We start from the raw sequence: 22548 nt of genomic DNA on the forward strand, positions 1-22548 counted from the left end.
TGATAGCTGAACTGTTCCCTCTCCCGGTCCAACCGGTTCAACCGGCCGGTTCAAACCGATTTTTAAAACATTGGTGGGAGGGAACCTTCCCTCACTTTTGGTGGGCCATACCCCTTTTTTCCTCACTCTCCTTTCCTTCACCTAAAAGCTAAGGAATGCGTGGGAAGCCCTTCCCTCACTCTTTTTTTATTTTAAATAAAATAAATTTTTTTTATTTATAATTTTTAAATTAATATCAAATATAAAATTTAATTAAAAATAAAAAGCATTTCATTAAGTAAAATAAAAATTACATCAACCCTAATATTTAAATAAGTAGAAGAAAAAAAATCAAACAACCTACGAAATAGTAAAAATTATTAATTAATATCCCAATTTTCTTTAAACCTAGATACATCACTAAGAATCATCGTTTTCGTTATCGCCTTGATCATCTGCATCATTCTCCCCAGCGTCACTCTCGTCGTCGGAATCTTCACTGTGACAACCCGAAATTTCAATTCTGTACAACCCTTCACTTCAATAGAAGTCAGAACAGTTTCTGCAAACTTTCAAGCTTTTTGGAATAAGTTTGAGTACGTTAGGATTAACCCATTAGAAGATATCAGGAGAGACGATGCCCTAGGGTTTATTGTGCAACAATAAAGTTCCAAAAACTTCAAGAGTTTGAAATTTACGGCCCAAATGGTATTTGGACTGTAAACCCTAGTGAGTATATATATGGCACTTAGCCATTTAAATCACTTTTTCACCATTTCTAAGTTAGAACTCAAATTCTCTCAAGTAGCATCCGACTTTTCCTCCTAGATCTTCAAGTTGTAAGTGTTTCTAGCCCTATTAAGTTGATATATTACTTAATCTAGTGATCTAACACACTTCTATCCGTGAAATCATTCCAAAAGTGTAGATCTTCAAGTTTCACCAAGAACACACACTAGTGTTCTTGGCCTTTTGGCACCTTTTCAAGCCTCTATCTTGTAAGTACTTCTATCCTAGAGTATCTTAAGGCTTGTTACACTTCCATATATCAAGAAATCCCTCAAGAATCACAAGAACAAGGTGTTTACGGCCCAAGATCTTCTTAGGCCGCAAACCCTAATTTGGGTGCCAAAGTGTTCCTAACTCCTACCTTATGCTTAGAACCTAGCACGGATCCCTTCCTTGATGATTTTAGCACATGAAAAACACCAACCCCCCCCCCCCCCCTTTTATGAGTTTACGGTTTGGGAATCTCCCAAAACCGTAAACTCCCCCAAAGTGTGTTTTGATGCCCTAATCACCTTATTAAGCCTTGGTTAGTAGCCTAGAACCTTACACCATTGATCTAAGGACCCCAATTCACGAAATGGTACTTCTTACCACGAGTTTACAGCCGTAAACTCATGGGGAAGTGGTCCCTAGACCGTAAACTCAAGTTAGGGCCATTTTTGGACCTTAAACTCACCCAAACACTTGTTTAAGCTTTGGAGCACCTAACCACTTAAGCCTTTGTAGTTTTAAGTCTCTTTTGGTGACCAATTGAGAGTTTACGGCCAGGAGTAAACTCCCCTGGGCCGTAAACTCCAGCAAAGATGGTCCATTGACCATACACTCCCATATAAGGCCTTGCACTCCTTTGTTGCAACCCGATAGCCTCCTAACACTTTTACCAAAGTGTTTTCCTCACATTAGGATGTTTATACATGTTTAATTAGCGTTATAATTTGGTTTAAATGTTTTTAAATGCTTTTATGGGGGGATACAAGTTGAATCATGCTAGTTATTATATCAATCACGTGTGATTAATAAGTAGCATACAAATGGACTTACTACTCTTTTAGCTGTTCTACCAGACAGAATACTTCAAATGGCTTTCCAAAACATTTTTACTTGTTTAAAACTCTTTATCAAACTGTCTTACATACTGAATGTTTCTTTTCAAACCCTGTTACAATTGTGTTTCAAAAACAAAGGTTTTCCTTATACTTTGAACTGTTCTTATCAAACAAACTGCTTTCAAAACATTTTACAAACTGACATCAAGTCCTCCTTTCTTAGTTACTAAATGTTTCAATGGTTTTACAAAACTTCTTTTATACTTTTATATTGTCAATTGCATGCCTATATATGTATAGTTATATAAGTAATGTTTAAAGGACTTAGGAAGGCTAGCTCGCTTTATCTCCTTTTCCTCGTTAGGATGTGGCTTTAGGGCATCGGTTATCCGTCCGAAGGTCGTCTAAATACTAGTTATATATTATGTATACATATATAGACATAAAAGTTCTATCAGTCAATTCAATACCTTTGGGTAGCAAGGGTATACGCTCATGTTCATACGTACAGGTCATATTGCTAGTAAACTACAATAGGCGTAGTCTAGGATGTTACTAATACTATTACTAGAACGAAGAATCATACAATGAGTCAGTTCATTCATGAGTCAATACTTGCTAGATAGAGTGGGAACACATATTACAGCTAGTACACACAGTATATTTCAAATACTTGCTAGATAGAGAGAGAACACACATTATAGCTAGTACACGCAGGACATTACAATACATACAGGCTAGACAGAGGGAGAACATACAATACAGCTAGCACATTCATTACATATACATTCATGCAGTTATGTGAGCCACTAAACAGGGCATGGAACTTCATGCCATGGCCGTTTTTGTATTCATAATCTTCTTAATTGGGGAGCGTATGAGTTTGCGTATAGATCTATACTGGATTGACTATCCTACACCTTGCTGCTCGCTACAGTGGGACTTGCAAGTCTACGGGTGCCAAATGTCATTTCTTACGGCGTCTTACATCGTCGTTTTACTAGAGTCGGTAGCAGGATACAAGTCGTTCACATGGTACTTTAAATTCTAATAGATTTAAGGTAGTTAGTACGATTGTAGTTACTTGATACTACACTATAGTACTATTTCATTTTCCCATTACATTCACTTCATGAACATTCACATGATGCACAGTAATGTAAAAGCTATATTTTTGGTTAATGATAGTCGGATTTGGGAAAATACACACTCTTATAAGAGACACACTCAGATACTAGATGCCTTGGTAGAAGGCTACTTTTAGTAGGAAACATAGGGTTTCTAGGAAGTTCAAAACTTTTACATACATATACTTCACATACTTACAAATACTTTCTTACAAATTAAGACACTAAAATACTTATGATCTCATCAGCTTTAAAGCTGATACTCTCTTTCAAAATAACTTGTATCCTCATGTCAAAAGTAGACAGGTACCGATGCAAGGTTTAGAGAAGATGGAGCCCGTTCAAGACTCATCTTTCATTTTGATTTATACTATAGTGTCTGTTAGACATATCAGAACACTTGTATTAAAATTACATTATTAATGCAATGGATGATGTTGTTGCTTGTTTACTACTATTCATTGTTGTGATATTGTACTTGACGTCATCTGCCCCAGAACGTTTCCGTAGTTCCTAGTTTTGGGGTGTGACAGATTGGTATCAGAGCATTGTTTATAGTGAATTGAGTATATCAACCCATAAAATATATACAGACTATAAATACAATGGGATTAAAATACTCTGACCAAGAGTTTATACTTTAAATAATAAGATATTTAATTAAGTATACGTGCCTGCATTCATACTAAAATCAATATCGCTAGGACAGTACAAAAGAATTACGATTGTTGGGCAGCAGAAGTAGACTTAGAGACATATAGTCAAAACTGGGAAGATATAGCCTGATCAACTATATTATCCGAGGGTTGACTAGCATGTGCCTAAGTGTAGTTGTGAGGTTGCAACAAGTCTAAAATCTTACCAACAATACCACAATGAGAACAATAGAACATAAACCTAAAATACTATTGGGGTATTTTGTGTTACTATAAGCTACTTATGTACTAGATTCTTATATCCCTTTTCTCGCGTATACAATATGGCTGGATTCCATCCCTACGGCAACTTGTACTTCCCTAACCAAGGTAATGAAGGCGGGTTTGAAGCTGATCCAGGAAATGACCACCCAATCCCTGAGGATGGTCACCAGGCTGAAGGCTTAGGAGATGGTTCCGACTCCAACCCTGAAGTAGAGAATCTACCCCCGATAGCTCTTGTTCCAAATCCTAACCCTCGTTCGGCTTTTCAAGGCCCGACGCCCCCGTGGGTGGAAAGCTTGGAAACATGGAGCCAAGGACAGGATCAGCCCATGCCATTTAATGGAGACCGAAGCTTTTATGACCTGAGTGATAGGGGCTCAGCAAACAGAGTCTTGCCAATCCTGGTCTGCAGAGTGGCCCGAAATGAGATTCAAGGCAGGACAGCCCTACATCAGATCACAGAAGTTGTCGCCAATGCGAGAATGCATACCCTCCACACCATTCTCCTGGAAGATGCTCGTGAGAGATCCAAGAGATACCATGAAACCCTGCTTCAAGCACTGGCTGAATCACGAGCCAAAGTCATAGAACTCCGAGTACACCAGTGGGTGTATGAAAGACACCTGCTTGATGTGGAACGTCAACTGGCTGAACTAAGGGTTCACCAGAGGGATTACCGTCTCCAGTAGTAGATGCCTTACTTTCTTTCCCTGTTGAAAGGAAGTCGTTTTTCCTAACTATGTCCTATGTGGCATTTTTCTATGAAACTATCTTGTACTGTAAGTACTTTTAGTTAGGTCTTTATGTTGTCAAGGACTTTCTACTCTGGATATGATGTAAGACCTTCTACAAGGTCAATTTTTCCCAAACTTTTGCGTCATGAATATCAAAGATATTGGCAGTCGGCTAACTTCTGTGTCATTCTTTATTCAAAGACCTTCATCGTGCTATCATGGGAGTCTATTTGAAACCCACCCTAGTCCAATTATTGAACTAGGGTAATTTAGCTCAGGAACCATTCCCAATTCTTTTTCAAGGGTTGGATCATGTTATTTACCAACCAATGGTACCCTGTTTTAGACGCCAAGCATATTGTGACCATTCTACGAACTTACTTCCACTCTTTACTAGGACTGCATCATAGGGATGTAGGTCAAACCTTCGCAAACATACTTCCAATCCGTACTAGGACTGCATCATAGGGATGTAGGTCAACCTTCGAGAACATACTCTTACTCTTTACTTGAGCGATCGAATCACATCTAGGGTCAACCAAAATCGCTCACAAAGTCCTTATCTTTCGTGTTACAGAATCATGTCGTCGTCCGGAAACAATCAGGCAAGCGACGAAACCCCTGCCTTTCCTATGGACACCGCTACTTTCCAAGCCGCAGTTACAGCTGCCGTGACAGCTGTCCTTGCAAATTGTAGCGTTATCAACACAAGCAATGCTGACGAAGGGGTTGAAAATCCCGATTGTAGTATCAATCCAGGAAGTCATCAAATGATAATAGTTGCTGACTCGCAAAACCGAAAAACAGAGAACAAGAAACGAAAGCGCCAAGCCAAGAAAGAATGCAAGCGATCCCAAAAACTCGCCATGCAACAACAACAAGTGGAAACCCCTGCCATCCCAGTACCGAGCAGACCGTACGAGGGAAAACTCCCGAAGTGTGATAAGTGTAGTTTTCATCATCATGGAGCTTGCCACGAAATGTAATGTTGCAATTGCCTAAAAATAGGGCACCATGCTCATAGCTGTGGGGCACCAGCACGACCTATCACTCAAGCCCCTGACATCAGAGTCAACCAGGTTTGCGATGGTGGTGTTAAAACTAGACCCTATGAAAGGAAAGTTTCAAAGTGGATGAACAAGGAGAACACTCGTGTCCAGATAACTCTAACTCGATACATCACTTCCACCACCAATGTTGGTGCTATCCAGATATGTCACCAATGCGGTGAAATTGGGCACCTCAAGAAGGATTGCCCCGATAGCGAAGAACTCTGACGCAGACGGGAAAATACTAAGGATCACTGCCGCAGGAGAGTCTACTCCGGCCCCACGTTAACGTAATTAAGGCGTTTCGTTGTAACATACTTCAAAACTATCCAAAACTAGTGCAACTAGAGTCTTATCTTTTGCGAGATCCCGTCAGTAAAGGGATGCTCGTGCTGCGTATACTTGTCTTTTGTAATATACCTTGTTCGCAGCAATAGTCTTGTAGTAAATCTAAAGTACTGTAACTCTGTTGAAGGTTGCACGGTTGTGTTTTGTCTGTAACGCCTTATGTTTCAAATCTAATGTCTTTAGTTCCCATATGATTCTGACATTATCATACAAATAGATTCAATTCGATTCGCAATACCAGTTCCGTACGTACATCTCTTTCTCCGTAAACGTCTTTTTAACAAAGCCGTCATTTCAGAACTTGGAAGTATTCATGCTTAGAGTACCTCATGTTTCTTATCCTTTCCGAAGAAACCTCGGCAAACCTCCCCGAAGTACCACTCGTACAGTACGTCAAGTTCAATCCAAAGATCAGTACGGTTGATCTATCGTGGACTAATGTATACACAAGGGTGGTATATAATCAAGGTTCAACAGGTTTAGAATTGATGATTCCCCTTTAACTTCTTTTCCTCGTTGGGATGCGAGCTTAAAGAAGAATCATTTATTCGACTATCTTTTCAATATTAATTATATACGACTCGTATACGAAATGGTGATCGATGAACCATGTATGAATTCTAATATGAACTTCAGGACGGAGACTGCCCAAGACTACGAGTAATCGCATCGTCATGTGAACAAACTTAGAACCCAGTACGACTCCTGCAACCAGATCGCCCTACAGTCTAAACACCTACAGAGATACAAGAACAGTCCGGACAACTTAGCAAACTACTCGGCAAAAGAATAGGAAGCCCAAGCTCCTCGCCCTGGAGAACTCCGGTCTTATCCTTCAAAAAGGTGGACGAATAGTATCATAAGTACATCGACTATCGGAGACCTCGTCAAGATTTCAATTGGAAATCATTATCTATGCCTCGCATGAATGTGTGGGCTAAGAAAACGTGAGGAACGAATTACCTTTAAGAAATGGACCTGAAACCCGAATATCACCAGTTTCGAGTGTTAGCGAAGGTTGTCCTAAATGCGACCTTCCGAACTCGATGCGGACACTACGAGTCCGTAGTGATACCCCTCAGATAGGACCAATACGCCCGTAGTATTCAGGAACTTAATGGATAGGGTACGCCATTCTTACTTGGATTAGTTCGTCATTAAACTTGTAAATGACTTACTTATCTACCCTCATAGTAAGAAGGAAATCATAAAGAGCATCTACAACAAACCATGGAACCAATACAATTAGAGAAGCGTTGCGCGAAGTTCTCTAAATACGAGTTTTGGAATTGAAGAGTCAAATTCCTAAGACCCACTATTAGTGATGTGGAAATTCTTGAGGACTCTTTCAATTTATCAAACCCGTTGAGAATTTGTCGGCACTGAAGACGCCGACGGAAATTCGCCAAATTCTAGGTCTCGCAGACCTACTGTCGTAGTTCATTTAGAACTCCTCGTAAATTTCGGAACCTCTTACGAATTTGACCTAGAAGGGAGCGACCCTTGATTGGGAAAAGAAGCAAAAGGGAGAAACCCTTGGAACTCCAGGTGAGAAACCAAATTCCTTCGGAAGTCTCACTCTGAGTTGGCTTAATATGCTTCGAAAAGCGTGAAAAGCTATATTCAAGAGAGTTAGGACCTCCGAGATTCTTGCCAGAATCGGCCCTGTATCTCACAAACTAAACCTACTTCGCGAGCTTAGTTACGTGCATTCTACCCTCCACGTCTCGAACTTGAAAAAGTATCAATCCAACGAGACTCTTGAAATCCCACTCAAAGAGATTGAGTTCCACAAGATCCTCACCTGCGTGGAACAACCGTAGTGACCATGGACCGAGAGGTCATGCGAACGATTCATAGCCGTTTCCCTTTAGTGAAGGTTCTCTGGAATGCCAACCAAGGACCCGAATTCACTTGGGAGCGCAAGAATAAATCGATCAGGAAGTATCCCCACTTTTTGGCTCGATTATTCATGCTTACTTCCTTTACCTAAATTCTAATTTCGGGACGAAATTCCTTCTAACAGGGGGATGATGTGACAACCCGAAATTTCTATTCTGTACAACCCTTCACTTCAATAGAAGTCAGAACAGTTTCTGCAAACTTTCAAGCTTTTTGGAATAAGTTTGAGTATGTTAGGATTAACCCTTAGAAGATATCAGGAGAGAGGATGCCCTAGGGTTTATTGTACAACAATAAAGTTCCAAAAACTTCAAGAGTTTGAAGTTTACAGCCCAAATGGTATTTGGACCGTAAACCCTAGTGAGTATATATATATGGCACTTAGCCATTTAAATCACTTTTTCACCATTTCTATGTTAGAACTCAAATCCTCTCAAGTAGCATCCGACTTTTCCTCCGAGATCTTCAAGTTGTAAGTGTTTCTAGCCCTATTAAGTTGATATATTACTTAATTTAGTGATCTAACACACTTCTATCCGTGAAATCATTCCAAAAGTGTAGATCTTCAAGTTTCACTAAGAACGCACACTAGTGTTCTTGGCCTTTTGGCACCTTTTCAAGCCTCTATCTTGTAAGTACTTCTATCCTAGAGTATCTTAAGGCTTGTTACACTTCTATATATCAAGAAATCCCTCAAGAATCACAAGAACAAGGTGTTTACGGCCCAAGATCTTCTTAGGCCGTAAACCCTAATTTGGGTGCCAAAGTGTTCCTAACTCCTTCCTTATGCTTAGAACCTAGCATGGATCCCTTCCTTGATGATTTTAGCACATGAAAAGCACCAAAACCCCCCCTTTTATGAGTTTACGGTTTGGGAATCTCCCAAAACCGTAAACTCCCCCAAAGTGTGTTTTGATACCCTAATCACCTTATTAAGCCTTGGTTAGTAGCCTAGAACCTTGCACCATTGATCTAAGGACCCCAATTCGCGAAATGGTACTTCTTACCATGAGTTTACAACCGTAAACTCATGGGGAAGTGGTCCCTAGACCGTAAACTCAAGTTAGGGCCATTTTTGGACCTTAAACTCACCCAAACACTTGTTTAAGATTTGAAGCACCTAACCACTTAAGCCTTTGTAGTTTTAAGTCTCTTTTGGTGACCAATTGAGAGTTTACGGCCAGGAGTAAACTCCCCTGGGCCGTAAACTCCAACAAAGATGGTCCATGGACCATACACTCCCATATAAGGCCTTGCACTCCTTTGTTGCAACCCGATAGCCTCCTAACACTTTTACCAAAGTGTTTTCCTCACATTAGGATGTTTATACATGTTTAATTAGTGTTATAATCAGTAATTATATAAATACATATGTCTTCCTATGTTATTAGGGTCATTGAGAGTGTACAAGTCTTCACTAGACACCAAGCACTTATCTGACACTTCTTTCCGATCCGCTCACTGCAGGTGAGTTCATACCCCTAAATCAATGGTTTAAATGTTTTTAAAAGCTTTTATGGGGGGATACAAGTTGAATCATGCTAGTTAATATATCAATAACATGTGATTAATAAGTAGCATACAAATGGATTTACTACTCTTTTAGCTATTTTACCAGATAGAATACTTCAAATGGCTTTCCAAAACGTTTTAATTTGTTTAAAACTCTTTATCAAACTATCTTACATATTGAATGTTTCTTTTCAAACCCTGTTACAATTGTGTTTCAAAAACAAAGGTTTTCCTTATACTTTGAACTGTTCTTATCAAACAAATTGCTTTGAAATCATTTTACAAAGTGACATCAAGTCCTCTTTTCTTAGTTACTAAATGTTTCAATGGTTTTACAAAAATTCTTTTATACTTTTATATTGTCAATTGCATGCCTATATATGTATAGTTATATAAGTAATGTTTAAAGGACTTAGGAAGGCTAGCTCGCTTTATCTCCTTTTCCTCCTTGGGATGTGGCTTTAGGGCATCGGTTATCCGTCCGAAGATCGTCTAAATACTAGTTATATATTATGTATACATATATAGACATAAAATTTCTATCAGTCAATTCAATACCTTTGGGTAGCAAGGGTATACGCTCATGTTCATACGTACAGGTCATATTGCTAGTAAACTATGATAGGCGTAGTCTAGGATGTTACTAATACTATTACTAGAACGAAGAATAATACAATGAGTCAGTTCATTCATGAGTCAATACTTGCTAGATTGTAACATCCCGGAATATCAAGAGTAGAGTTGAAGGGTTAAAAGTGTAAATGGGAAAGGGCAACTCGGCGAGTCCACGAGTGGACTCGGCGAGTAGGGTCGCGACTCTAGTCGCGTGTTAAGTGACCAACTCAGCGAGTAGCATGGATAGACTCGGCGAGTTGGTGCTGAGTGGAGAAAACCTTAATTTCGAGGGTTGAGCCCTATATAAAGAACATCATATCTTCTCCCCAGCCTCTTTACCATTCCTTGAGTTCCAGAAGCCCTAAATTCATGAGGAGGCCCCATTGTTGAGTGTATTAGAGCTTGGAGAAGGATCTTTGGTGCTTTAAGCTTGAAGATTGGAGGCTTGTATCAGGAAGCTTGGGGAGATCAGGAATCTACAGTTGGTTGGGCTCATTCCATGTGCAAGGAACCATTTCCTTTAGCTATTTTCTTCATGGGTTCATGTATGGTGGTTGATATGACATCTAAATTGAGATAGAAGCTTGGATCTGAGGATGCTACTTCAGATCTAAGCTTGTGATGGTCCTATATTTCATAAAGTCCCGATTCTTGAGTTTTTGGTGAAGCTCTTTTGTCCCAAACCCTAGCCCTAGAGTGTAAAATGCCTAGATCTCTTTGGATCCACGTAAAGTTTGCCACTTTACGTGATGGATGGCTTGTAAAAGAGTAGATCTATGGTTTAGAGCTTCTGCATGGCTTGGAAAGCCTTTGTATGGTTTCAGATCTAGGGGTACTCGGCGAGTCACAAGGGTGTACTCGGCGAGTTGCTTGAAGATAGGATGGAACTCGACGAGTTGGAAGAACAACTCGGCGAGTTGGTTGAATATGGGCAGGAAATCAGCGAGTTGGTTGCAGATAGCCTTGGACTCGGCAAGTCTGTTCTTGGACTCGGCGAGTCTGGTCGTGAGGACCTAACCTTTCTTCTGGTTGAGCTATGAATCGGTGAGTCAAGGGATGACTCGGTGAGTCGAGTGTGAAAGGACTCAGAGTTGTTGGACTCGGCGAGTCTCGGGGTGACTCGGCGAGTTGAGTCGCAGATTGGGGAAGTTCTGTGCATGGGGACTCGGCGAGTCATCGGGTTGACTCGGCAAGTAGAGTCAGTCAGGGGTTGACTTTGACTTTGACTTTGACCAAGGGTTGACCAGTTGATTTCCAGGAGCATTTTGGTAATTGTTGGTTTTTGTTTTGAGTTCAGAGTTTTGGTGTCGGCCAGTGTTGGAGATCGTATCAGTGGTCGGAGCAGCTTGGGTTTATCTGTTCAGTCGGCAGTTGCGAGGTGAGTTATCCTCACTATATCGACAGGGTCTACGGCACCAAGGCCGGCCCTTTATCGGATTGTGATCCGGGTATCGTTGTTATGTTATTGCTTTGCTATGTTGCATCCTGGTAGTTAGGATGGTATATGTTAGAGACCTGGTTAAGGTCGGTATCCTGGTATATAGGATGATGCTATGCTAGTGACCGGTTAGGTCGGTATCCTGGTTAGGATGATGTTATGTTATGTGATCTGTTAGATCGGTTTGATTGGATGTGATATGTTATATGATTGAATGTTTATGTGAACATGGTTGTTGGACTGGGGTTGGGTTGAGGCGGGACCTGTTTTGTGCTGTAGGCCAACATACCCAGGGCGGACCGGTTATCCCGAAGGCCCAGCAAGCAGTCCGGATAGGCTGTAGGCCCCAAGAGGGTGGACCAGACGTGCTGAGGCTCGGAGAGTGGACCAGGCCGACTGAAGGCCCAGTGCGGGCGGACCAGTCATATTGTAGACTCAGAGAATGGACCAGGTGGATTGAAGGCCCGGTGAGGGCGGACCAATCACACTGTAGACTCGATGTATATGGATAGACTCGAAGGGTGGACCAGGTGGGCTGTTGGCCGGTGCGGCGGACCAGTCACACAGTAGACCCGAAGTGCATGGATGTTCTGTGTTCTGTTATGACATGGCATGTTATGCATGTATGGTGTATGTGGTTGGTATTTTGGGGATATCTCACTAAGTGTTCGGGCTTACAGTTGTGGTTTAATGTTTTTAAGGTTCTTCAGGAGACCGTGGCAAGGCAAAGGCGTGATCGTACCGCTCCTCATGATTATGTTTTGTGATGTGATTCTGGGAATACTCTGAAATAATTGTATTGAAAACCTTTTTGTAATAATTTTATGAAATCAGGTTGTTTTTGAAAAGTTTAAATTGGTTGGAATTTTATGGTCGTTACAAGTTGGTATCAGAGCCTTGGTTTGAGTGAATTGGAGGAACATTCGTGTGAATCCAGTCTCAAATCGAGGAGGGTTTTCAAAAGAGAATTTAAAATGGTTTTCAAAATGAGTAAAGGAGGACGCGGAGGTACGATCAGCCGGAGCCAGTAAGTAACCCCAAAATACCATACATGATTATGTTTTGTGATGTGATTCTGGGAATACTCTGAAATAATTGTATTGAAAACCTTTTTGTAATAATTTTATGAAATCGGGTTGTTTTTGAAAAGTTTAAATTGGTTGGAATTTTATGGTCGTTACAAGTTGGTATCAGAGCCTTGGTTTGAGTGAATTGGAGGAACATTCGTGTGAATCCAGTCTCAAATCGAGGAGGGTTTTCAAAAGAGAATTTAAAATGGTTTTCAAAATGAGTAAAGGAGGACGCGGAGGTACGATCAGCCGGAGCCAGTAAGTAACCCCAAAATACCATACATGACATTTGTTTTGAGCTTTGATAGAACAGCATGCTAGTACTAGGCTAGGGATCTTCAGGATTTCATGATAATGTTGCCTGATTTATGATGCCTGTTAGCCTAGGGTTTCCTTTGTGGGAGATTTCCAGTGTTCTTCTAGGACTGAGGGTTGAGTGCTTGTTATGTATGTTCTTCACTAGGGTGTTGTGGTATAATTGATACAAATATGGGTAGGTGTGGAAGGTAGTATGGGCCCGTACTACTGAAAGCACAGGACCCATACGCGTATCAAAGAAACCATGACCTCTAGGGTTGGGCTGGGAGTTGGTTCCCGGGTTTGTGGGAAGTATCTGAGATCTTGTGGTGTTTTTCAGTATGGAGGTTCCGAGGCATGCTAGGAGTGGATCAGGGTCAGGATCGGGAGCAGGAGAGAGAGTTCAGGGGGGGTCAGTACCGCCCGAGGTTATTGGTCAGATGAGCATGTGCGAGTTGGATGTGAGGATTCGTGAGATCCTGCATGATGAGGTTGTTGCGTTGTTCCGGGCTGAGTTGTCGGAACTGTTTGGCTCGATCAAGACCGCCATGGTTAAGTATTTTGATGAGCGCTATGCGGCCCTCACAGAGACGGCTGCCGCGGCGGCTACAGCGGCTGTAGCAGCGGCAGGGGGAGGAGCTGGTCGGGGTTTTCAGTATCGGGACTTCGATAATACGAAGCCTCCTACCTTCGATGGGGTTCAGGACCCGATTGTTGCTATGAGATGGTTTCCGGACGTGGAGGGGTGTTTCTTCACATGTTCGTGCCCTGCTGATCAGAGGGTGAGGTGTGCTCTGAACCTGTTAAGGCTCGGGGCGAAGGATTGATGGAGATTGACCACGGGGTCGTATTCGGATGCGTAGAGAGCTGCGGTTTCAAGGGATCAGTTCCGGGAGATGTTCAGTACTCGTTATGTGCCGCGGGTTGAGAGAGAGAGGTTGGCTCAGGAGTTCCTGGAGCTGAAGCAGGATTCAGAGTCGGTGACGGAGATCAGCAGGATGTTCACTAAGAGGGCGATGTTTTGCCCCGAGTTTGCTTCGGAGCAGGCCCAGATGACCCGATATCTGATTATGCTCCAGAGGTATATCAGGCAGTTTGTGTCTACGCAGAGGTGCGAGACCTTGTTAGAGTTGCAGGAGGCCGCCAGGCGGCGTGAGTTGGAGATTGAGTTACAGTTGCGAGAGCAGAGACAGGCTCCGGTGCAGTCGCAGCCGGCGCCGAAATGGTCCAAGACCGTTGATTCTAGATTGGGAGATCAGAGCAGCCACACTTGTGGGAAGTGTGGGAAGGGTCACACTGGGATTTGTAGGTCCGGTGGTGCATGCCGCAAGTGCAGAAAGGAGGGGCACTATGCAAGGGATTGTCGGCAGGCAGCCCGGGTTGGGATTTGAGGATTTGTTATCATTGTCATCAGGTTGGACACTTGAGGATCAACTGTCCACAGCTTGCTGCAGGACCGGTGCAGGCTCTAGCACCGGCCACATTGAGGATCACGGGCGGAGGTCAGGGTGGAGCGGATTCCCCAAGGGCTCAGGGTCGTGCTTTTCAGCTCACAGCAGAGGAGGTCAGGGCAGTACCGGATGCAGCTGCGGGTATGTTTCTTTCTTGATGTCTTGTTATCTTATGATTATTGTGGAGTATTGTATATCTGCTAGTCTCGTTGTGTGGTTTCTGGTATTGTATTCGTTGTTCCTTGAGGGTTATGGTATGGTTAAGGGTTTGGTGTTGGAAATTTCATTGGTTATCGTTCATGAGGGTTATTAGTGGGAATTTGGCTATTAGTCCGAATGTCGGGTATCGTCTGCAGTCTGAGGAGTGGTTGCTAATGGTCGGGTTTCTTTCGAGCCGAGATGATTTGTGTTGATATATGATTTTGTGAAGGTTGCTCGTTCTAGTGGGAATCAGTTCGCGTGTAAGTGTTTGTGTTGTGTAGGGTTGTTGAGGGAGGCCGGTGATGGCGACCGATGGTTGATAGTCAATGCTCTAAGTGGGGGAGAATTGGAAAATTCTCCGGAAGGTCGATGGGCATGAGAGGTTGCTTAGCTGCTTGGGATTCAGCAGTGGTTCTATCAGCCAAGAGTATTGGCTGGTATGAGTAAGTGACAGGTATGCGGGGCAGGATAAAGACCAAGGGTGATTGATTGTGGAAGGCCTGGGATCGGGCCGGGATTGAGTATGTAGGGTGGAGATAGAGTTCGGAACCCCTAGAGGGCTAGAACAATATGCATGAGAGATTTTTCCTGGAGGGATAATTCGGGATGTTGGATGCTGGTTGAGCGGTCCGGATAGACCGAAGGCCGGTGGGCGTACCAGTCAGGCCGAAGGCTCGGAGAACGGTCCAGACAGGCTGACGGCCCTGGAGGGCGGTCTAGACCTGCTGAAGGTTCCGAGAGTGGTCCAGATGGGCTGAAGGCCTAGAAAGGCGGTCCAGTCATGCTGAAGACTCTGCTTGTGTTGAGAGATCGGTAAGAGGAAATGCATTGAGTATGTCGCGACGTGTTAGCGTTAGAAGGTCTGGCCCCGGGTATTGATCGTGGTGAGTGGAAGGTAGAGCATGGACTTGAGAGTCCTTGCGAGTGGATCCAGAGCATGTGTGGTGCATGGGATAGCGGTTATGCTATAAGAGAATGGTGTAGTATAGAGTGAACACCGTGGCACTTGTCATAGTGACAAGGCGGCCAAGTGGATTTCCTTGGTAAGGAAAGAGAAGGGAATGTAGCTCCGAGAGAGAGTGTAAGTTCACGGAAGGGAAAGCAGTAGTGCAGAGTTATGATTGGGGTGTTCCAATCATGGTTGATGAGCAGTGTGTCTGCGGCTGTGGTATGGAATCACATCCGGGTTGAATGTTTGCTGAGGCTCGGAAGGAATGCAGGAATGGTATCTTGGATTTCCAGTTTGATTTCGATCAAGGATTTATGTATATGGTGGAAATTCATCCTGGGGGATGTTTGGAGGTGTTGTCAGTCTATCAGGTTTTCCCAACCCGAATATGCTAGAGCCAGTTCAGCATAGGTATGAGATTGCGGTAGAGAAACTCATGGGAGTTGCTCTGAGGCTGAAGGATGTGTCATCCTGTTAGCACGGAATGGATAAAGTTGGGCTCAGACCGGGAATTCCGGTGGTTCATGGTTATTTCTAGCTCGTTGAGTCGAGTGATTGTTGTGATTTGGAGCGGGTGAAGTATCATGGAATGATACTCAATTGATAAGTTGGTAAGTGTGGTTGTCAAAGGGCGAGGCCAGTGGCCGGCTTGAAGCGGTGGTCAGAACACCGCGGGAAGGAAAATTAGGTTTGGGTTTCGGTGGTCGTGCTTTGAGGAACATGGTCTGGTTAATGCCAGGTGGTGCATTGCGAGAGTAGTTCTGGAGTCGTGTTGCTGTAGGCTTCGAGGACGAAGCCTAATTTAAGTGGGGGAGAATTGTAACATCCCAGAATATCAAGAGTAGAGTTGAAGGGCTAAAAGTGTAAATGGGAAAGGGCAACTCGGCGAGTCCACGAGTGGACTCGGCGAGTAGGGTCGCGACTCTAGTCGCGTGTTAAGTGACCAACTCAGCGAGTAGCATGGATAGACTCGGCGAGTTGGTGCTGAGTGGAGAAAACCCTAATTTCAAGGGTTGAGCCCTATATAAAGAACATCATATCTTCTCCCCAACCTCTTTACCATTCCTTGAGTTCCAGAAGCCCTAAATTCGTGAGGAGGCCCCATTGTTGAGTGTATTAGAGCTTGGAGAATGATCTTTGGTGCTTTAAGCTTGAAGATTGGAGGCTTGTATCAGGAAGCTTGGGGAGATCAGGAATCTACAGTTGGTTGGGCTCATTCCATGGGTAAGGAACCATTTCCTTAAGCTATTTTCTTCATGGGTTCATGTATGGTGGTTGATATGACATCTAAATTGAGATAGAAGCTTGGATCTGAGGATGTTACTTCAGATCTAAGCTTGTGATGGTCCTATATGTCATAAAGTCCCAATTCTTGAGTGTTTGGTGAAGCTCTTTTGTCCCAAACCCTAGCCCTAGAGTGTAAAATGCCTAGATCTCTTTGGATCCACGTAAAGTTTGCCACTTTACGTGATGGATGGCTTGTAAAAGAGTAGATCTATGGTTTAGATCTTCTGCATGGCTTGGAAAGCCTCTGTATGGTTTCAGATCTAGGGGTACTCGGCGAGTCACAAGGGTGTACTCGGTGAGTTGCTTGAAGATAGGCTGGAACTCGACGAGTTGGAAGAACAACTCGGCGAGTTGGTTGAATATGGGCAGGAACTCGGCGAGTTGGTTGCAGATAGCCTTGGACTCGGCGAGTCTGTTCTTAGACTCGACGAGTCTGGTCATGAGGACCTAACCTTTCTTCTGGTTGAGTTGTGAATCGGTGAGTCAAGGGATGACTCGGTGAGTCGAGTGTGAAAGGACTCAGAGTTGTTGGACTCGACGAGTCTCGGGGTGACTCGGCGAGTTGAGTCGCGGATTGGGGAAGTTCTGTGCATGGGGACTCGGCGAGTCATCGGGTTGACTCGACGAGTAGAGTCAGTCAGGGGTTGACTTTGACACCAAGGGTTGACCAGTTGATTTCCAGGAGCATTTTGGTAATTGTTGGCTTTTGTTTTGAGTTCGGAGTTTTGGTGTTGGCCGATGTTGGCCAGTGTTGGAGATCATATCAGTGGTCGGAGCAGCTTGGGTTTATCTGTTCAGTCGGCAGTTGCGAGGTGAGTTATCCTCACTATATCGACAGGGTCTACGACACCAAGGCCGGCCCTTTATCGGATTGTGATCCGGGTATCGTTGTTATGTTATTGCTTTGCTATGTTGCATCCTGGTAGTTAGGATGGTATATGTTAGAGACCTGGTGACCTGGTTAAGGTCGCTATCCTGGTATATAGGATGATGCTATGCTAATGACCGGTTAGGTCGGTATCCTGGTTAGGATGATGTTATGCTATGTGATCTGTTAGATCGGTTTGATTGGATGTGATATGTTATATGATTGAATGTTTATGTGCACATGGTTGTTGGACTGGGGTTGGGTTGAGGCGGGACCTGCTTTGTGCTGTAGGCCAACATACCCAGGGCGGACCGGTTATCCCGAAGGCCCAGCGAGCGGTCCGGATAGGCTGTAGGCCCAAGAGGGCGGACCAGACGTGCCGAGGCTCGGAGAGTGGACCAGGCTGACTGAAGGCCCAGTGCGGGCGGACCAATCATACTGTAGAATGTAACAACCCAGATTCCCAGGTATTATTTATTCTTATATTTTTGGTGATTTGTGAGGAGACTCGGCGAGTTGGAGCTCAAACTCGTCGAGTATGATCGCGGTTTGGGCACGGGTTCGCGTCCGGACTCGGCGAGTCCACGCTGTTTAATGAAACCCTAATTTCCAGGGTATGAGACCTATTTAAAGGGGCTTATGGCTGTCATTTACGGCCACCAACCCCAAAGAGAACCCTAAAGAGTCTTTGAGCGTTTTGTGAGAGAGAAGAGGAAGATCCTTGACTATTTGTGGGTGTTTTTGCATATAGAAGAGGATCAAGGCAAGAGGAGACCAAAAAAGGTGCTAATCCAGTGATTCCTGAGCTCAGAGACTTCATTTGAGGTAACCATTCGTTCCTTTCTCAGTCCTTGGTGTAAATCTTAGAGTTAGGGTTTCTTTGTGGAATGATCCATGGAGTAATTGGCCTCTTCTCGTGTTGGTACTTTAGATCTGGACCCAAAGAGGTCCAGAGACTCTTTTCCCTCAAGCTTTATGAGTGTTAATGGAGGCCATGAGCTTAGAATAGCATTCTAGAGACCATATCATCAAAAAGGGCCTTTGAACCTTTGCATGAGCACCAAGATAGTAACTTTACATGATGTATGTGCTTGGAAGGTCTTTATCTATGAGTTATTGGAACGGATCTGACCTCAGGAGTGAGTTTGAGTTTATGCATGGCATCGACTCGCCGAGTCCGAAGAACAGACTCGGCGAGTAGCATGAAGATTGTCCATAACCACTCAGCGAGTGGTCTTGCCGAGTTAAGGGGTTGACTCAGTGAGTCAGGGAGAGTCAGAGAGGGTTGATGGGTGGACTGAGTCAAGCTGGAACTCGCCGAGTTGTTCTTGAGACTCGGCGAGTTGAGTCGTGGTGGCCCCGCGATTCATGCCAGGTGGAACTCGTCGAGTTAGGGAAGTACTCGACGTGTCAAGAGAGGATCCTAGGGAGTCAGTGAACACGTATAGACTCGCCGAGTCGCTCTAGTGCACTCGCCGAGTCCGGTCAAAGTTGACCGTTGACCAGAGTTGACCAGTGTTGACTTGATAGGGGTAGTCAACCTTAGTTGTGAAAGTGTTAATTAGAGATATATTGTGTTATAGGAGGATTATAGCTCGGGGGATTGAGCACGAGTGATTTCCGGGATTTGCGAGTTATCGAGATACGCGAGGTGAGTCTTCTCACTATACTTTACCTTGAGTAGGTAATCAGAGTTATGTGACAGAGTATTTGTATGCTATATGTATGCTATGTGTTGTACTGCATTATTTCTATGTGATTTATGTTGTGCATGTTTATAGAGTTGGAACCGGAAGGTTCACAGAGTTAGAACCAGAGGGTTCACAGAGTAGGGTCCACGGACCCACAGAGTTATAGCCTCGAGTGGCTAATATGTGTTATGTTTGGTATTTTGGGGAACTCACTAAGCTTTGTTCTTACAGTGTTGGTGTTATTTGTTTCAGGTACTAGTGATGACCGTGGGAAGGCGCCGGCTTGATCAGTACACACACACGGGATTTTTATGTTATCAGATCTTGGGATTTTTATATGGCATTGATTGAGTTTCAAACATTAATGTTTTTATGAATGTTAAATGATTTGTGTTTTCATAAATGCGAAAAATTGTTTTGAAATTTACGGTGTTACATAGACTCAGAGAGTGGACCAGGTGGATTGAAGGCCCGGTGAGGGCGGACCAATCACACTGTAGACTCGATGTATATGGATAGACTCGAAGGGTGGACCAGGTGGGCTGTTGGTCGGTGCGGCGGACCAGTCACACAGTAAGTGCATGGTTGTTCTGTGTTTTGTTATGATATGGCATGTTATGCGTGTATGGTATATGTGGTTGGTATTTTGGGGATATCTCACTAAGCGTTCGGGCTTACAGTTGTGGTTTAATCTTTTTCAGGTTCTTCAGGAGACCGTGGCAAGGCAAAGGCGTGATCGTACCGCTCCTCATGATTATGTTTTGTGATGTGATTCTGGGAATACTCTGAAATAATTGTATTGAAAACCTTTTTGTAATAATTTTATGAAATCGGGTTGTTTTTGAAAAGTATAAATTGGTTGGAATTTTATGGTCGTTACATAGATAGAGTGGGAACACACATTACAGCTAGTACACAATACATTTCAATACTTGCTAGATAGAGAGAGAACACACATTACAGCTAGTACACGTAGGACATTACAATACATACAGGCTAGACAGAGGGAGAACATACAATACAACTAGTACATTCATTACATATACATAATGCAGTTATGTGAGCCACTAAACGGGGCATGGCACTTCCTGCCATGGCCGTTTTTGTATTCAGAATCTTCTTAATTTGGGAGCATATGAGTTTGCGTATAGATCTATACTGGATTGACTATCCTACACCTTGTTGCTCGCTACAGTGGTAGTTGCAAGTCTACGGGTGCCAAATGTCATTTCTTACGGCGTCTTACATTGTCGTTTTACTAGAGTCGGTAGCAGGATACAGGCCGATCACATGGTACTTTAAATTCTAATAGATTTAAGGTAGTTAGTACGGTTGTAGTTATTTGATACTACACTATAGTACTATTTCATTTTCCCATTACATTCACTTCGTGAACATTCACACGATGCACGGTAATGTAAAAGCTATATTTTTGGTTAATGATAGTCGGATTTGGGAAAATACACACTCTTATAAGAGACACACTCAGATACTAGATGTCTTGGAAGAAGGCTACTTTTAGTAGGAAACATAGGAAGTTCAAAACTTTTACATACATATACTTCACATACTTACAAATACTTTCTTACAAATTAAGACACTAAAATACTTATGATCTCACCAGCTTTAAAGCTGATACTCTCTTTCAAAATAACTTGTATCCTCGGGTCAACAGTAGACAGGTACCGATGCAAGGTTTAGAGAAGATGGAGCCCGTTCAAGACTCATATTTCATTTTGATTTATACTATAGTGTCTATTAGACATATCAGAACACTTGTATTAAAATTATATTATTAATGCAATGGATGATGTTGTTGCTTGTTTACTACTATTCATTGTTGTGATACTGTACATGACGTCCTCCGCCCCAGAACGTTTCCGCCGTTCCTGGTTTTGGGGTGTGACATTCACTCTCGACGAACATATCAGAATCCTCGTCTGATTCGTCAAACAAATCATTGTGAGATAACTCGTGCGGGGGCTGAATATGAGCCCTATAAATGTGATCCACGAAAGCAACACGAAGGGCCTGATGAATGTCGCAATTGTGTACTTCTCTTCTATTCACCCTATACTCTTGTGTACCAACGGCTACTCCTTCGACATTTGGCAAAACTTCATTTTCGTTGTATCGGCATATCGCTCTTCCTTCGTCTTCAAGAATCTTATTATGCAATATGATACATGCATACATTACGTGTTGTAACCTTTTCACCTCATATGACCTTGCCCCGACCGTTAGTACTTGCCAACGTCTCTTAAGTACATCAAATGCTCGCTCCACATCCTTCCTAGCTGACTCTTGCGCCTCTTTAAACTTTTTCTTTTTCGGGTCGTTAGGACATGTAAACGATTTCACAAAAACAGACAAGGGAGGATTTATACCATCAGTAAGATAGAATCCACACTTATATGCTACCCCATTTGCTTGAAAAGGTACATCGTGTGACTTTCCAAGGTAGGTATCGTTGAATACAGGCGACTGGTCTAGCACGTTGATGTCATTGTTTGCACCACCTGGACCAAAGAATGCATGCCATATCCAAAGATCATGTGATGCGATAGCCTCTAGAATGATCGTCGGCTCTTTGTGGTCGCTTCTCATGTACTGACCACGCCATGCGTTGGGGCATAATGACCAACTCCAATGCATGAAATCGATACTACCTAGCATTCTAGGGAATCCATGTTTGCCTTCATGCACCGTATATAATTTGTGGATATCGTTGATAGTTGGTTTGCGCAAATATCGTTGCCCATAAACCAAACAGATCGCTTTACAGAACTTGTACATAGACTTCCGCACGGTACGCTCTGACATCCTAAAATACTCGTCCCATTTGAACAACAAACCTTGTCGTATGCTAGCTGACGAATTAAAGTCATGCATTTTTTAATGGGAGAGAAACATTTTTTCCCCTGACATCCATTTTCCATGGGAATATGGAAAGCGACCTTCCAAATCGCCAACAATACATAAGAATAGTTCCTTCCTCATCCGGAACCGACGTCGAAACTTTACAGCGTAGACGGCGTCATCTACAATATAATCTTCTATAAGACGATCGTGTCCGGCTTCGTGATTTCTATGTAACGGCAGCTTTCTTAGGTTAGGTCGTGCACGTGATGTTTCACCTAGTCGGTTTTGATAGTATGCAATCATTTTCACCATGACGGAACCGATAAACTTAAGGCTTGTTTGATAAACGTCTAACCGAGTCGAGTCAGACGTTTTTGGCTGACTCGGTCGGCAAAAGGCGTTTGTTAATCGAA

The 22548-nt window shown here is 43.2% G+C and overlaps 1 protein-coding gene across 1 annotated transcript; it reads right to left on the reverse strand.

Moving 5' to 3' along the window:
- Positions 1-399: 399 nt before the first annotated feature.
- LOC111918343 (uncharacterized) lies at positions 400-22069 on the reverse strand. Its single transcript, XM_023914019.2, has 2 exons — positions 21198-22069; positions 400-478 (listed from the first exon to the last, which is right to left on the reverse strand). The coding sequence occupies exons 1-2, from the start codon at positions 22067-22069 to the stop codon at positions 400-402; spliced, it is 951 nt and encodes a 316-aa protein (XP_023769787.2).
- Between the last annotated feature and the right edge of the window lie 479 nt (positions 22070-22548).

Source organism: Lactuca sativa, chromosome 8 (genome assembly GCF_002870075.4).
Source record: "Lactuca sativa cultivar Salinas chromosome 8, Lsat_Salinas_v11, whole genome shotgun sequence".
Lineage (NCBI taxonomy): Eukaryota > Viridiplantae > Streptophyta > Magnoliopsida > Asterales > Asteraceae > Lactuca > Lactuca sativa.

What these genes read in the sequence shown, in the direction of transcription:
- LOC111918343 (XM_023914019.2), bottom strand. Translation starts at nt 22,069, where the DNA reads ATGTACAAGTTCTGTAAAGCGATCTGTTTGGTTTATGGGCAACGATAT. An exon ending in TCAGACGAGGATTCTGATAT is followed by an intron (nt 479 to 21,197) that starts GTTCGTCGAGAG and finishes GGGTTGTCACAG; the next exon opens with TGAAGATTCCGACGACGAGA.